Source organism: Pagrus major, chromosome 3 (genome assembly GCF_040436345.1).
Source record: "Pagrus major chromosome 3, Pma_NU_1.0".
In the NCBI taxonomy this organism is placed as follows: Eukaryota; Metazoa; Chordata; class Actinopteri; order Spariformes; family Sparidae; genus Pagrus; species Pagrus major.
The window spans coordinates 2,244,006-2,261,042 of record NC_133217.1 but is presented as its reverse complement, the minus strand read 5'-3'; the positions used below and the strand labels follow the sequence as shown (position 1 = coordinate 2,261,042).

Below are 17,037 nucleotides of genomic sequence, written 5' to 3'. Positions count from 1 at the left end.
AAATACTTCTTGAACATGCTAAATTTCCCTGAATCCATCACTTGAATCTGCAGATGTTTCCCATGAATCACAGGATAGTTGTAATTTTTTTATTTTCATTTTATTATTTTATGCATTTTTTATTCAAGACAAAGCGACTTTATTCAAAATAAAGAACAACAGGAGGATGAATGAGCCGAGCAGAGGAAGAAAAATAAAATCAAGTCAAAGTGAAACAACGTTCAAGTACTGTTTTTATTATTTTCCAAACACCCACCAGTTCCAACATTCATCTTCTGATACAGAGCAGTTGTCCACGTCTGTATTTATTGCTCCAGCTGTTATCGTGTTGTTGTTGTTTTGTTTCTGCCACTAGAAGCTTATCATGAGGATCGTAAAAGTTTGTCAGAGCCGGCCGAGCGAGGCCGATCCTGTCTCACACTGTTGGCACTCAACCGTCAAGTAATAGTACAAATATCTAAAAAGAAAAGAAAAATAAAAACTCAAGTGTCCAAAAACAAATCTGCTAAAATATAATGTTCCCCAGGAAACAATATGGGAGCAAAGAAAATATATATAATACTTGTAATCATCCATACATTATCAGAATAAACTGTAATCTCCAAAAACACTGGGAAAAAAAATAAGCAAAGTGGAATTTTTAGTTCATTTTAATGGGGAATACCTTCAGTTTAATGATTTAAATTGTTCTTCCTGCGTCCAACATCAGTATTAAACACTCAGAAACTATAAAATATTATACACATGTATCATATATCATCATTAAACAGTGAAACTAAGTTCAGGGATTGTTTGTTACAGATAACTTAGGAAAAAAGAAGAGAGGGGAGTCAAACACCTCATGATTTTCTTTTGTTTTAAAGATGACATTATAGGTCAAATTTCTGGGGTTCAGTTGAGACTTTTTAATGAATCTGCTGCTGGCCGCAGTAACAACACCAATGAACCTTTAAACTGCGCGGTATTCCCCTTTAAGGCCTCCAGGAGGTGCTAACACACCGTCGAGCACTTGAGGTTCCAGTCAGGACCGGAGGAGACGCAGGAGAGGACAATAAGAGGAGGTCGTGTGTGAAATGTTTGCTCTGCTGTAACAGCAGCAGTCATCAAAGTTTAGATCCCATTTTACAGTTTAATAAAAGGTTTTAGTCCACACGGATCTCAGTGTTGATTCAACGAGGGAGAGACACTGAGGTCTGGTGTTTACATGATGCTTTGTGTGGAGGAACTGAGGCCACGGAGTCAGATCCCTGGACCGCTTCATGAAATAGTTGAACTGTGAAGGTCAACACGGGGGTGAATACGAAGCTGGAACAATCGGCTGGTTAGCTTAGCTTAGCATAAAGACTGGAAACAGGGGGAAACAGCTAGCCTGACTGTCTAAACTCACAGTGAGGGGTTTAATTTCAGCGTCACGGTCGTTGCCATCTTGGTATTTTGAGAACTGAAGTGACCATATTTAGGATAGTTGAGTAGAGAGTCGCGTCATCTGTGTTCACTCCATTTTTTTTAAAGCACTGATGGCTGGTGGAGCCTGTTAATAGTCCGTGAATCACGTGACGATCGCCATTTTGAACTTCAGTTGTCGCGACTCTCTACACAACGGCTCTGGACACACCGTGGTGACAACAGTTTGACTCGAGCCTTCACCCTAAAACCTTTCACCATGCAGACTTAGACCGGCTTTAAGCGATAAGGCAGCAACGTTCTCGAGTAAGAAAACTAAATATTCTAAGGCAGTTAAAGTCGACGACTGCAGCAGCTGGAGGTTTTGATTCAACACACACAACGTTTAATAAGCCAGGTGAAGTCGAGCAGCGATGCTGCAGTGAAATTAAGGCGTCTGAAGGTTTTTGTGCAACATGAAGCCACTTTAAACAGTATTTCTGTCAGTCTTCACTGGACTACAGCAGAGTTTCAATCAATGTCCTTTTAACTGAGATCTTAACTTTCAATTTCAATGTTTGTTTTTCTATTTTTGGAGAAAAGTTTCATTCCAGGCTTTCACTCATCTTCATCAGCAGATAATCTGACAGACTCAGCTCTGTAGCCAATCAACAGCACTTTTAGATCTTGGCACAACAAGCATGCTGCATGCTGCCGGTGATGAGATCAACTCCTTAGATACTGAAACGAATGAAGAATGATGAGACATTTTTCAATACTCGACAGTAACAAGACAGTTAGTTCGGAGCCATAAAAGTATCGCCATTCGATACCCAGCCCTCCATTTGTCTCTGTGACAGTCCGTTAGTTTGATACCAGCATGTTATCGTCTCAAAATGAATGTTGAATTGATTTACTGATGATAAAATCTCCAACACTTTATTTTAGATGGTAGTGAAGAGTTTTCAGTTTCAGCCACCGACAGCAGAGTCTGAGCGTTCGGGACGTGTTGTGTCGTCCAGAGAGAAAAAGAGCAGCGCGACTGCAGAGAAAAGACTTTAGCGAAGATAGAATAACAATGAAATGTTTTATTACGTCCAAATTTGGTGGTTTTTTCCGTGTTGTTTATGTTGCACATATGCATTTTGGCATTTTTTAAAGGGACAGTTTACCCCAAAATCAAAACTACACATTTCCCTCTCCCGCTGTTTACTCATCAGGATTGTTTTGGTGTGAGTTGCAGAGTTGAGATGTCGACTTTTCTCTTTAATGTCTCTTTCCAGATATCATGACCTGGTTCCTCAGCATAATGCAGCATAGAGGCTAACTTACTAAGCTAGCTTACAGTACAGCTCAGCCAAGGAGGACGGCATTAATGTTTACATCCCGCGCAGTAGCTGCAGGATTTCTTCTGTGCAGTGATCCCACACGGTGGCTGTAGTTCAGTAGAAAGAAAATAGTTCCGACATGAAACTTTGCACCACGAGGTCTGCGGATTATCTTGAGAAACCGGGTTGTGATTTCTGGATTGCTTTTAAGTTTTCAAATGTACTTTTTTACGTAATGTACTAGAGCGTCATGTAGTTTCATGATATTCGAGAGAAGGCAGCTGATATCTCCAGATCTCTGCAACTCACACCAAAACTATCTACATGGATAAACAGCACAACAGGTAAGAAAATATGTTTGTATTTTGGGGTGAACTGTCCCTTTAAACTACAGCCTGTGTGTTTGTATGTGTTCGTATGTTTGTATTTCCTCTTGACTGCAAAACAAAGGTCAGTTAAGCTCGACCGAAGCTCTAAATTTGCCAGTTCTGCTGAGTCACCTGAATCTTTCCAGTGGTCGGATGAAGTCCGGTTACAGTCACCGCTTTTATTTTTTTTTAGCAACAACACTCAAAATCCTGGAGTAAACACGACTGCTGAACTCCAGATGAACCTCAGAGCTGCAGGGAGTGCTGCTCACCAACTGGGTCATGTTTTCACGTCTGTGACTTTTAGTTTTGCTGGAGGAGTTTGTTGTTTTTTTTTGTGGCTAACGTCATTAATGTTGCATCAGTTTTTTTCTGACTGGACTTTATTTTCCTGATGCAAGAAAGATTGAAACTTTTCTGTCTCAGCTGTGACTGTAGGCCTCCTCCTCTCGACTGCTCCACCGGCCTCCTCCCACAGTTTAAACCCCGTTTCCTGGTTAATGAGGAGTGTTGTTCACATGTGTTAGTCAGATTATATCGACACGTATCTATGATGAAAATAAAGCCCGTCTGTTCCAACACCACACCCACGTTAGGTCTCTACGGCTGAAGGCACTGTTTCAACATGTGTCTAACTCGTCCACCTTCACGCCCTCCCCCCCTCCTCCCAGTACTCCCGCCCTCTCTTCCCGTCCACCTCCTCTTCCTCTCGTGGCGTCGTCTATAGCAGGACGCAGCGCTTCTTGGGTTTGTTGTCTGGAGGCTCCAGAGCGGCCAGGATGGCCTCGTCAAACACGTTCTTCAGTCCTCTCTGAGGAAGAGACACAAAGAGAAAACAACCTGTGAGTTTCCATCTTCAGTCGGTGTGTTTGCTCAGTTAGAGAAACAAAAACAAACTGAGCAGAAACACCAGAAATAATAAGAGAGTAGAGTCACACTGCCACTGATCGTCACATGCCTCCGTGACAAGATGATAAAATTAAGTATAAAAAGGAGCAGATGTGTCAGGAGGAGTGTATGTAGCTGTGCCAGTCCTGGTTGCACAGGCTTTGTGTCAAGTACAATTATAACTCTTAACTCTACAGCTGCGGTTCCACCCAGAGAACCCAGCAACTACAAGCTTCCTTCAGCATGTTGTTTTCTGCGTTTTCACCACGTCAGAAGACCCCCGAAGACGAGGCAAAGTTTTTTATGTATCCAACTATTGTGTGCGACAACAGCCTGGTAACCTTTTAACGGAAAAGTCTATTGTATGTTTGTAATAAAACCCTGACTGACACATTCTGGCAGTGTTTACTGGTATAACCGGGATTGTGAAAGGTAAACATGTCAGGAGTCGGTCTGTAATTCGCTGCAACTGACATGTGAGCAGGATAAAAAGTTTGCTGCTCTGGTTCAGACAACGGATCCTTTACCCTGCAAGTAAACGTTCAGTTTATAACCCTCGGCTACAATGTTTTACTTTTCCAAAAGAAAACAACAGATCACAACACATCCTGTCGTCAACACGAGGAACGTCTCATATTTTGGGTAAATAACATAAAATATTTAGTTTCTTTCCTTCAGTTTGGGCTGGTGGCCCCCTGAATCGCATATATCCGACACTGCCCGGCCAATCCCAGCCCCTGGCCGGTCGATCGATGCATCTCTAGGCATTTCGGGGCAATTTCCAATTTCATCCAGTCAATAAACAGAAACCAGAGTCCAATCCAACAGCTCAAAACCAAAATATATTAAATTCACTGCAATGTCAGACAAAGAAAAAAAAAAAAAATCAGCAAATCCTCAAAAGAGTCTGAAAACACAAAAACATCCTGCTTACACACTTTGTGTTCGTGCGTTTATTCCTCACATGTCCTGAGCTAATTTTAGTCATTTTTCAGAATCCTTTTCCAAATTAATAAAGAAGAAGAATCCAGGCCACTTCCTGTTTATCCCGACACTGAGCAAAGCAAAATGTAAGATATGACAGTTTAATCACGGTCCTCTGGTGTCCTTACTCAGCCACATCTGGACGTGTAAAAACAAGCCTCCTAAATCCGACTTATCTGCTAATTTATGTCACAAAAGTGTAACAATTTCTTGTGACAGCATCAGTGTCGGAGCACATTTCTTTTGTTCCTCACTATAAAACCTGGGACTTCCTGCTCTCTGCGTACCTGCGTCAGAGCTGAACACTCCACATATTTGACGGCCTTGAGCTCCCGGGCCAGTTTCTCTCCGCTCTCACAGGTCAGGGCTCGCTGTTTGTTCTTGGCCAGTTTCTCCAGAGTGTTGCTGTCGTCTCTCAGATCCACCTGAGTCCCGACCAGCAGGAAGGGCGTCCGCGGGCAGTGGTGCGTGATCTCCGGCACCCACTGTGAAGAAGCACAGCCAGAGAAGAGTGAGGAGTGTGGGACAAACACCCGATCAGCTGAAAGTCACAGTTAAATCCACTTTTGTTGAATACAAATGAGTCGTACATCTGAGTTTGAGTGTTCGATGCATGTTTTCACATTTGTTTGAGGAGGATCACTTTTTTTTTTTTTTACCCGTTTGACCCCTTTATATGTCAGTAATACTTAAATAAATCCTCCAAAATCTTGGAAATTGAGTGTTGAGGATAGGAAAGTTTCCATCGTGATGTTTATTTTAAGTTTAGGGGGAAAAAACTGCAAAGATCTCTTAAATCTGGGATTTTATTCTGTTTTTTCATTGTCGATTAATCTGTAGATTATTTTCCTTATAAATTCATTCATCGTTGGTCTATTAAATTTTAGAAAATGGTAAAAATTGTTGATCAGTGTTTCCCAAAGCCCAAGATGACCCAAAGACATCCAGTTTACGGTCATGGAGGAGGAAAGAAACCAGAAAGTATTCACATTTAAGAAGCTGGAATCAGAGAATTTGGGCTTTTATATATTGAACCAAAGCCAAACAAAACTAAACCTCAAGCTGGAAACCCTGAACTCACCTTCTCTCTGACGTTCTCAAAAGAAGAAGGCGATACGACAGAGAAACAGACGAGGAAGACGTCGGTCTGAGGGTAGCTGAGGGGTCGCAGTCTGTCGTAGTCCTCCTGACCTGCAGGGGGAGACACACAAACACTGTGATCAACAGAAAAAAACAACAAACATTATCTACACAATGTAAAAAGGTAAAGATAAAATAAAGCCAGTCGTCCTCTGAAAGTCGACACGCAGGACGCTGTAAAGTACTCTGCAGCGTGATGTTTGTAGTTCCTGGAGCAGCAACGTCCTGTTGCTGCTCCAGGAACTACAAACATGAAGCTGCAGAGTACTTTACAGACTTCATGCAGACTATTTTTACCTGCTGTGTCAAACAGTCCCAGAGTGTACGGCTCCCCGCCGATCATCACTGTCACTGCATAGTTATCAAAAACCTGAGAGAGGGGTGAGGAGAGAGGGGTGAGGAGAGAGGGGTGAGGAGGGGAGGCAGAGAGGGAGCACAAAGGAAGGTGAAAATAGGAAGTTAAAAAAAACGTCAGAAGGACAGATGATCTCACACAGTCTTTAGAACAAAACAGGAAGTATTAAAACTCATCTTTACGAGGCCGGTGAGTGTCCGACAGAGACACACTCACGTTTTGTCCTGAACTTTAACGATGCACATTCTCTGGCCTGCAACCTTAAAACTAATCCTGCCACCGAACAGCCCTTTGAAGAAGTGACAACCAGACAGAAACGTCTTCGGTTTCCAATCTGTGTCTAAAAATGTCCTCGCTGACAAAGTCTGAAAGTCACACCAGAGCAAAATAAAAGGTTTCACATCATCTCAGCCCTTCCAGTGATTTAAGGACGATGTTTTCTCGCTGAGCAGAGGGAGTGGGCATTTCTTTAGTACGCAGTTTAGTTAAATTTGGCTCTCAGGGTCAAAACTCAGGCCACGTTTCTTTTTTTTCCCCCCCTCACCCTGCACATGTCAGAAGGTTGGAGGGCTTAAACAAGAAAGGACATGAAGTGTTGGAGAAGCTGGTTGTTAAGTTCAACAGCACACAAAGACTCTGACGCACGGCAGTAATCTGCTTACAGCAATGTTTTGATTACACATTTACAAAACGTCTCAGACATCCCACGTCTGTGCACATTTCATAAGCAATTTCATTAACAGCCGACAGCCTGACGCAGCTCTTTACAAAGTGAGACCCAAAAAACAAGACTTTCCACGGCCTACAGGAGGGAGAAGTCGTCCTGCCAGAGGTTTCTTTTCTTTCAGATGCTTCACCGTTTGTGCCGTTAAACTTTTAGTGAGGTCGATGCTCTTTAAATGAGTAGGCTTCCTAATTAGTCATCATCAGGGACACTGCGCCTAACAAGACAATTAAGGGAACGTGACATCCCAGAAACATTTAGCATCTTAACAACAGAAGAGGCTACAATAGGTGCATGTTTTTAGTCACCATTAAGTTTCAGTTCTGGTCCTCCGAGGGAAAAAGGTCTGGCCGATCCTATCACACAAGACGGAGAGACTGAATAGAAATATAGACCTCGACCTAAACCTTCAACTGACCTCGACTCAAACTTTTCAGACCTTAAATATTTCACTAAAAAGTTTCAAAGTAGGAAAAGTTTCACATCAAATCTGCCTCTTTGGTAGCCTTGTAATCATTTCATTTTACTGGATTCAGCCAGATGTTGTGTTCAAGTGTTTAAAGTCGACACGACTTGGAGCAGTTAACTTGTCTAACGAACACCTGGTAGAGACTTGTGGAAGCGATATTGATCAAACAAGGTATTCACACATCCATCCTGCTCAGCATCACAATCAATTCGTTTCACTGTCGTTTGTTCCCTCTGGATCTTCTTCAAGAGTGTTTCAGGAACTGAAGAGACTCGCTCTCTTGCTAATTATCTTGTGTGGTCTGACATTTTTAAACTGTGATTTTGTTGTTCTGTTCTGTAAACGCGACATCTATTTCCTGTCTGTCCGTCCTGGTAGAGGGATCCCTCCTCTGTGGCTCTTCCTGAGGTTTCTTCCACCTTTTTCTTCCCTGTTAAAAGTTTGTTTTTTTCAATGTGGTAAGTTTTTCCTCACTCAAATCGGGGACAGAGGATGTCGTTCGCTGTACAGAAGAAAAGGCTGAATGCCTGCACGCTGTCAGCACCGAGTTTACGTCTGCTAGGCTCTGTTATCTTTGTTGTTCGCCGACTGAGCCAGAACAACAGCTGACAATCGATTAATAGTTTCAGTCATTTTTCAAGCCAAAAATGTCAAACAGTTGTTTGTTTCAGCTTTTTAAATGTGAGGTTGCTGCTTTTCTTTGTCATTTCTTACAGTGAACGAGGAGACGTCACTTTGAGCTCTGGGAAACTGTGATGAGCATTTGCTGGCATGTTATATGTAATAGCTGTGTGGATCTCATCCACCCGTGTTGCCATGTCTGTTGACATTTCTCAGTTACTACGTTGGGGCGATGACACATCGTCGTGATCCTGCCAACAGAGCTCTGACTATATGATCGGTTTCAAACCAACAACATCAGACCTTCTCTGAGCGAGTCAGAGACGTGGGCGGCGAGTCAGAGGTCTGGAGCCAGGATACTTCTTCAGGTCTGTGTAGGTGTAGTCCGATCACGTTTTATTGACGGCGCCGTCTCCGTAGCAACTGTCAAACTCCCAACTCTTGTTGCTTTACTGTTATATAATATAATTTGTAGGTGGAGGGAGGTGACATAACCTTTTCTCCAGCAAGAAACGAGCGCAGAGAGTTTTGTTTTGTTGCCGTTCAGGTGAACACACGCTCTCCGGTTCACTCCTCCCTCCCGTTTCATCACTCTCGTACCTTCAGGCTTGTACAACAACAAGCAGCGAGGCCCCGACATGCCTGCTAACTCCGCTCTGTGACTGTGGAAGTGAGCTGAAGCGGGGTGTGTTTTATAGTCGCTGCGCCTGCTTGAATGCACAGCACGGCTTCGACACGTCGTGCGGTCTGCTGTAGCCTGCAGACACGGTTTCGTTTTTTAATGAAGCTCCGTATGCACAGACAGGTTTCCAGATAAACTGGAGGATGTAGCCTGTAGCAGAGGAAGCTACAGCAAGTAGCACAAACATGGACTCAAGCTGGGTTTACTCCTGTGTCTGTTTGGTCTATATTAAAACAGGCAGGCTCACAGCAGGTGACTGGAAGTGCTCGTCGTATGATCCCTCCTGCTGGATTACTTTCATGGTACTGACTGAAATGCGTCTGTGGCACCGGGAATCAAACCTTCAACTGTTAAAAGCAGCCATCAAATCTGTGCTTGGTTTGATAAAAATGACTACAAACAGGATCGTATTATTTTACGACCTTTTCTGAGCCCAGCTGGCTCCACGTTGGTGTCGGTGATGTGTGTTGACTGAGACGATGTAGTTCACTGAGTGCTTTAACACAAAACTACTACCAGACTTTATTGATTTGGAAAATGATCTTTTAAACTGACAAACATCATCTGTGTGATTCAGGACACAATTCAAGCGGGATCAATAAATCATTTGTCTCTCTTCATTCACTACCAGACAAAGCTTTTATGAAATAAGGTCCCACGGGGTCCACAGGAAGAGGCGTGGCTTCGGCTCTCTATGGACAATACCCTCCATGAGATCCTTTATTGATGAGAAGAAGGTTCACTCGTAGAGGAAAAACTGAACTGATAACACTGCCAAAGATCCTTGATTAATTTACTTGTGAGGAGGGTTTACTCGGGACAGATTTGAGAAACTGAACTTTGTAACAAACTGAATTTCTGAATCACTGAAGGTATTTTGTTGAACTCTGTAGTCTCTATTTTTGGGGAATATATTATTTGAACTTGTCCAACAATAATCTGCAAATAGCACCAGGATTAAGTAAAGCTGTTGTTGTATAATACAACAACACCCTAACGATGGGGAAGAGGCTGCTTAACCGTTTTTAAATTGTAGTTTATCAGCATGAAGTCAATTTACTGCATCGAATTTGTGTTGTTTTGTTTTTCATGAACTGAGAGACAGAAAACAGTTGAGGATGTCACACACACACACACACACACACACACACACACACAGGAAGTCGTACTCGTCAATTCAAGTTGAGACTGAAACACAGTGTGATACGCTGAGGCAGAGTGGAGGGTGAGCCATGGAGACAGACTGAAATACTTCAATAAAATACAAACCACACACACACACACACACAGAGACACACACACACACACACACACACACACACACACACACACACACACACACACACACACACAGAGGAAAGCATATGCAGGTTTGTGAGGATAATGTGTTTGGACAGAGCTCAGACTACAGAAGCTGCTGGAAACAGACTGATCACAGCACAGTGGTTACTGTGGAGAAGAGCTGTGGCTGTATGGAGAAGTGGTCAGTTACTGCTTGTGTCATTCAGCATTACAATAAATTTACCAATCTGCATAACTGATTTACATCCTGCTCAGTCATTGTGCGACACATGCTGCATTAAGATGTTTCATATTCAGCCTGAACTGACCCGTCTAACACAAGACACTCCAGATAAAAAGTTACAGATGTGACATTAAACCGAGGCGACGTGTGTCTTGAGAGATTACTTCCTGCAGGAGACTTCCTCTCTCCTGATTTCTTATTGTGGTGATTTTCAGCTGACTGACAGGAAAATGCTCGACGCACAACACGATAAAGATGAAACAGGAAGTTCGTGCATGTTTGCCGTTGTACATCGCACCCTGCAGAAGCTGCGTTTCATACTGAAAGCCACGACGAGAGCGAGTGTGAATGAAACTGCGGCGGGGTTAAATGAGCGAGGCGTGATCAAAGCCTTGTGACGGGACTCACAAGTACAGCAGATGATGAATCTACACCAACACAGACAAGAAACAATGGCTCTCGCCCAGCGTTTACGTACGTGGCTGTATGACATGTACATGACCGGCAGATGAAAATAACAACAGACAAAATGTCCAGTGCGAAATATGACGAATTGAAAGTTTTAGTTTGTGGATCTGCTCGTCACTCGTAAACACTAAAATATCCTCAACTACTTCTGAGTATATCAGATAGAAATTTGTTCACCCTCTGAGATATTATTGCTCCCTTTAATATTTCTCATTGTGTAGAGTTGTGTAGTCTGTAGTCCTAAAACCCAGAAATCAGTGCACAACTCAAAGTCTGAGTTTTTTAAAATGGTTTCAGTTAAATGTGTGAAATAAGGTGTGTGGTGACCACAGGCTAAAGATATTTACATGTTTTGTTCTACGACATCATTAAATGTCCCACAGTTTAAATTATAAAGCTCGTATGTGTGTTAAAAAACGGTTAGCGGTTGCTAGCAAGTGTCTAAATGAGACTACAGAGGTTGTCATGGAGATTAAACATCATCACAGCGAACACGGAGACTCATCCAATCACTAGTCCGTCTTTACAGGCCGACAAACTATTCTAACTCTGACTTTACAACTTGTTTATAGAAAACCTGGATAGTAATTGTGTAGTAAGACGCTCAGTGGTGGTGACGTTTAAGTCTTGTGACCGTGATGTCGTCTATTTATAGCCGAACATTAGCTTTTTACTGCTAGAGATTTAATTTACGCTTTGAAAATCACAGAAGTGGTGTTCATCTGTGAAGATTATCTCGATGAACAAGACGTGTCAGTATCATAAACTTTTCTGCAATAATCCAAACTGCAATTCATAAATCCCAGAGGCTTTTTGTCGAGGGAACCAGGGTGACACTAACTTCGGGGTTAGCTACAACAACACGTCATCGTAATAAATATCTATGCGTGATGAAAAAGGGAGATAGTTCTGATAATTTCATAGTAAATGGTTAATATCGTGGCGGGGGGGGGGGGGGAGGTGTGAGCGACAGATAGTCAGACAGGAAGAGGATGATAGAGCTGAGTCAGCACTGTTGGTTCTGCAACGCTCTGATCAAACTGTGCTGACGAGCGACGGACGGACAGAGAGAGTACCGATAGAAAACAGTAGAGAATTACTCATCAAACTGCAGTCAGCAGTCAGCGAGGCTGCCCATCAATTAGGCTTTTTTTTTAAAGGTATGTCCAGCAGGACAGTCCTGCCAGTCAACCGTCAGTCAGCCGTTTCCCGACTGTCACAAAACCCCCCCAAAAAAGTCAAGAGTGTGCAGGATCATTGAGGAGTTGAGCATCACATTTTATATCACACTGCAGAACCTGGGAGGAAACTTCCACACCGTGCTGCTTCAGCATGACACAACGCTCTGAAACAGCGACTGATCGCACAGGAAGTGTAGGAGACGGACTCTGATAGTCAAACCTGCAGGTACAGGAAAATGAGCAACAACACACATACAGTATACATCTGTTCAACACACACACACACACACACACACACACACACACACACACACACACACTCTGAAGAATCCACCCAAACAGCGAGCAGCAGATACTTTGAGTCTTCGTCATCACCAACAAACAAACAAACAAACAAACAACCAACAACTTCTGTTTTCCAAACTGCTGGAATCATTTCAGAAACATGATCAAAATATAACATTAAAGGAACAGTTCGACATTGTGGGAAATTATTTTTGTTTTAAACGTTTCAAACTTGACTTCTGATTTCATTTGACTGCTGCGTTTGAAAACCTCTCGGTAAATACTGTCCAGCATCAACCAAAGTTAACAAGACCTGCAACGTGGGTTTGTTTTGCATCAATGAAAACGCAGAAGAGTGACGGCACTCCGGAGACGACTAATGCTGTTTCAAGACATTTCTGACCTCCTACTGGAAAAAGCAAAAGTGAACGCCAACAGGTGATTTTTAGCAGGTTGACCCACGTTTAAAAAACCCTTGTAGACCCGCTAATGTTGGTGGAAAAGCAGCGTAAGAAATTCGACCTCTTGCGCTGACTGGGAGTCTGAAGTATGGTCGTATTTTTTTTTTACTGAGGTAAACTTGATAAAAGATATAGATATATATATTGCAATCACTCCGATCAACGACAACAGTGTCGTGTTTACTATCAACAGGTTGTAACTAAGAACAGCTCAAACAGACTATCATTTTATTTGAAGCTAAGTTTTGGTGACAGATCGCTGCTCATGTAAACTACACAGTCTTTTCATGTCACTTTAATCCAAACAAACTATAAACAAACAAGTGTCACTTCCTGTGTGAACAGGAAGGAGAAAGTGTTTGTGTTGTCAGTTACTCACCGTGGGGACGTATTCAGAGGGAAACTTGTTGGTGGTGTACGAGATGAGGAGGCAAGTTTTACCCACGGCGCCATCACCCACCACCACACACTTTATAGTCTGCATCTGAGGAGGAGGAGGAGGAGGAGGAGGAGGAGGAGGAAGCAGAGTAAGAAGGGAGGTGAGGGAGATGGAGAACGTCGTTGGTTATCGACAGGATCACTGGAACACCTTCACATTTTTAATCTTTGGGTCGAAGTGCCGACCGGAAAGGGACCAGTTCCATGTTAGTGCAAACGCCCCAACAAAGATGCTTCAGGTTTTTTAAAAGTAAATATCTGTCGGACAAAACATGTCATTTGAAGACTTGTTGACGTGTTGTTTGTTTGACAATAGGGATAAGCAATTTTTTTTTGTATTTTCTGACATCTTAAAGCAGCACTGTGTAGTTTTTCAAACCCAGAATTTTAATGTTTACAATATTAACGAGGTAATAAAGAAAACTCAGGAATAATGACAGAATAAACAAGCTGTTCTCAGAGGAAAATAAGGTCCCCAGACCACTGTTTGAAGCTGGAAAAAAGGTGGCAGGGTCCGCCAGTATGATATTGTGTTGTCCTTTAAGGTCAGTTTGTTTATTTAGTTTGTTCAGGTATAAAAATCAGTCAGAGTGCACCTTTAAGCACTGAACAATAGATTTATAAATCAAGAAGATAACTTTCAGATGAACTGATAATGAAAATAAAACACTAAAGTACATATAAATAGTGTTAAAGATAATAACTGTCATTTAAAGATCGTATTACATCCTCAACACAGAGCTGCGTAGTAAAAGGGTTTCTGCAGCCTGTAAACACAAATACAAATTCTGCCCTTTTTCTGGTCTTGTGTGTTTGAGCCACATGTGAACATCCTGCAGCCTGCAGCCTGCATCCATCAGGTGACAGGTCGAGCGTCGGTGAGCAGACACAGTGGCAGCTGTGTGAGGCAGCGTGTTTACTACACACTGTGCTGGAGATCCTGTGACCATCCAGACGCTGAGCAGCTCGCATACCCAGGCTGCCACTTCATTAAGGGGGACAATGGCAGAAGGGCTACGGGCCGCCACTTCATCACTGCCTCTTTGTTTAGGCCTTTTGGCCGCGGCAGCTGAACTCTGCTGAGTCAGGCACAAGTTCACTGGTCATCTGCAGAGGACCACGACACCAGTTATGTCTCCGAAATTCCTTCCTCAGGAGACATTCACATGCAGATCGTTCTGGAAAAATGGAGCGTCGAGAAGCAACAACGTCTTTTCAGTGCTCCACTGTTTCTTGTACACACTGCTATCTGCATCCAGTTGATCCTGTTTTGACACCAGCGGCCTTCACAGATGAAGCAGCTGATTATTTTCATGAATGGGTCAGTTTATATTTAACTCTGTGAGGTTTCATCCAGAGGATTACTGCTGAAGAGATCAACCGATCTGTCTAAAGACAACAAATATGATCATCCTTTCAAGTCGTTCAACAAGAGAAGATGACTCATATTTGCCATGTTCAGCTTCTCAAATGTGAGGATCTGCAGCTTTTCTCTAATTATTATTTGTATCTTTGAGTTTTGAAAAACAAGAATATCTGTAGATGTCAAATTGGGCTCATAAATCAACAGATTGATTGTTGCCGTGTCTCATAATGTGGGTAACTTTCTGCGTTTAGACCCACAACGTCGTGTCTGTACGTTTACCACAACAGGAAGAAGATTTCTGATCACAACAAAGCAGCTGCGGACTTGAAACTTTGACTCAAGTTCATCTTACAAGTTACAAAAACGAAATATTGAAATGTGACTTGAACTCGACTCCTCTGAGACTCGACTTCCTAGAAACTCGACCTTACTTGAGCGTTGGTGAACAAAGTCTAGTACAGTCAAGTGTCAAGTTTAAGGAAGACTGACGAGCTGTGGTTTTGACACCGATGATTGATCGACTCGTCTAAACACAGCGTCTGTCATGTTGTTGGATATAACGGTCAATAACACATCTAGTTGTGCGATTTAATTAGTCGAACGACAGAATTCATTTGACTTTTATTGAGATGTGAACATGAGCAGGCTGTGAAAACTAATTTCCCTCTTGTGACAAGACTATTTATTTAAAACCAAATTATATTAAGCTTTAAAATCACATAAAACAGCAATTAATGTTTAAGAAGCTGTAACCAGGGGATGTTAGTGAGTAATCAATACTAAGTCGATTAACCATTTCAGCTCTAATTAATTCTCACCTACAGCCAAAAGCATTCAAAGCATTCATTATGAAACCGGAGAGAAATGAAAGCAAACGTTACGTCACAAAAAGGCTTCTTCATAACGATACTAAGAACACAACACCTTGCTGTTAAACTAAAAAATGAATTAACAGGTTAATCAATATAAACATATCGTGTCTCAACATGAGGATTGTTTTCTCGATTAATTAATGTGCAAAAATGTTTGTCATCATTTCCTCCAGTTCCCCAAAACACAGACTGTTTGGCCAATGAAGAAACCGTCTTAAACTTGGGCTCGGTTGAATCACCAGAGCAGGACAATAATTAGCAGATTTATTTTAATAATTAAAATATTCTTTTGTTAATTTTAAAGTTTGTGATGAATGTATACGGAGACACACATTTCTCCTGTAAGACATGAACATGTGCAGGCTGTGAAACCTCATGTGACCAGACCACCTGTTTAAAACCCAAATATATTTACATCACGATGACATAAAGCAAATAAAAACAGCAAATCAATATGTTCAAGAAGCTGTAACCGCAGAATACTAGTGTTCAATCAATTATCAGTCATCTACTCATCCCAGCCGGAAGCTATTCTTACATACAGCCCAAAAAATTCAAAGTATTCATCATGTAAACAGAAAGTAAATCTTCATAATGTGAAATGAGAGCAAACCACCGGCCTTTAGGTCGCTTTATCATCCTAAAACAAACATGAAATCAACTATCAAAGCTGTAATAAATCAATTTTCTGTCAGGGTAAACAAGATAACATCTTTCCTTCAATAAAGCTCCCAGTTAACTCCCAGTTAACTCACCACAGAAGGATTAAATGTGACTCTACTAAGGTTTTGAGCTACAAATTATATTATATTCACACTGTTTTAGTCACTTCCGCATAGAAAACTGTGGTAAAAACCTTTGCTAAAACCTATGTACAGTCTTTATCACGGGCCAGCTCGTCAGTTAGTTTGTTTAAGCAGAGCTAAAGTTATGAAAGGGTGATGTTGTAACCTGTTGACAGCATTTACAAGCAGCTAAAGCTCCTTGCTGAAAAGTTTAGGCTGCTCCTGCGAGGCTAGCTAACGTTAGCTAAGTCGAGTCGGTAGCTAGCATGAAGTTACATCCGCCAGACCCCCACCCACAACAAAAATGCCCATTTTGAACAAGTTTAAAACGAATACGACGACTAAACAACACTTTTAGGAGCTGGATGTGTATTAAACCAAGAGATAAACTGAAAGCCAACACAGTCACACCGGTAAAACTTTAGCAGAGATTTCAGAGCCGAGCTAGCAAAGTTAGCTAAAGGAAATCGTTTGTTTTGACAGCTGCCGGTTAGCATAGCTAGCCGTCAGCCGGCTAACAGTCACATATTTTACAATGAAAAGAGTCACTCTAAGGTAAAATGCTGTTTCCGTGCTGGTATTTCGCTATTAATCGACAGTAAATCGCAGGTAAACACGGTGACAGAAACTACCTTGTCTGTTCTCAGCCGCCGGAGTGTTGGTAATGTTGTGCCGCGTTCAGGTGCTTCCCGTGCTCCCCACCTTCGTCCACTG

At 42.2% G+C, this 17,037-nt stretch overlaps 1 protein-coding gene across 1 annotated transcript; it reads right to left on the bottom strand.

The window, feature by feature from the left end:
- Window positions 1-220: 220 nt before the first annotated feature.
- LOC140993488 (cell division control protein 42 homolog) lies at window positions 221-17,037 on the bottom strand. The gene is made up of 6 exons (XM_073462942.1): window positions 16,956-17,037; window positions 13,242-13,346; window positions 6,389-6,461; window positions 6,033-6,142; window positions 5,239-5,436; window positions 221-3,890 (listed from the first exon to the last, which is right to left on the bottom strand). Exons 2-6 carry the CDS (start codon window positions 13,344-13,346, stop codon window positions 3,801-3,803), a joined length of 576 nt encoding a protein of 191 aa, XP_073319043.1. The 5' UTR covers window positions 16,956-17,037; the 3' UTR covers window positions 221-3,800.

Excerpts from the sequence above, each read along its gene's own strand:
- LOC140993488 (XM_073462942.1), bottom strand. The coding sequence starts at position 13,346 with ATGCAGACTATAAAGTGTGTGGTGGTGGGTGATGGCGCCGTGGGTAAA. Across the intron at positions 6,462-13,241 it reads CCTCTGAATACGTCCCCACG|GTTTTTGATAACTATGCAGT; the intron begins GTGAGTAACTGA and ends CCCCTCTCTCAG. Across the intron at positions 3,891-5,238 it reads AGTGTTCAGCTCTGACGCAG|AGAGGACTGAAGAACGTGTT; the intron begins GTACGCAGAGAG and ends TCTCTTCCTCAG.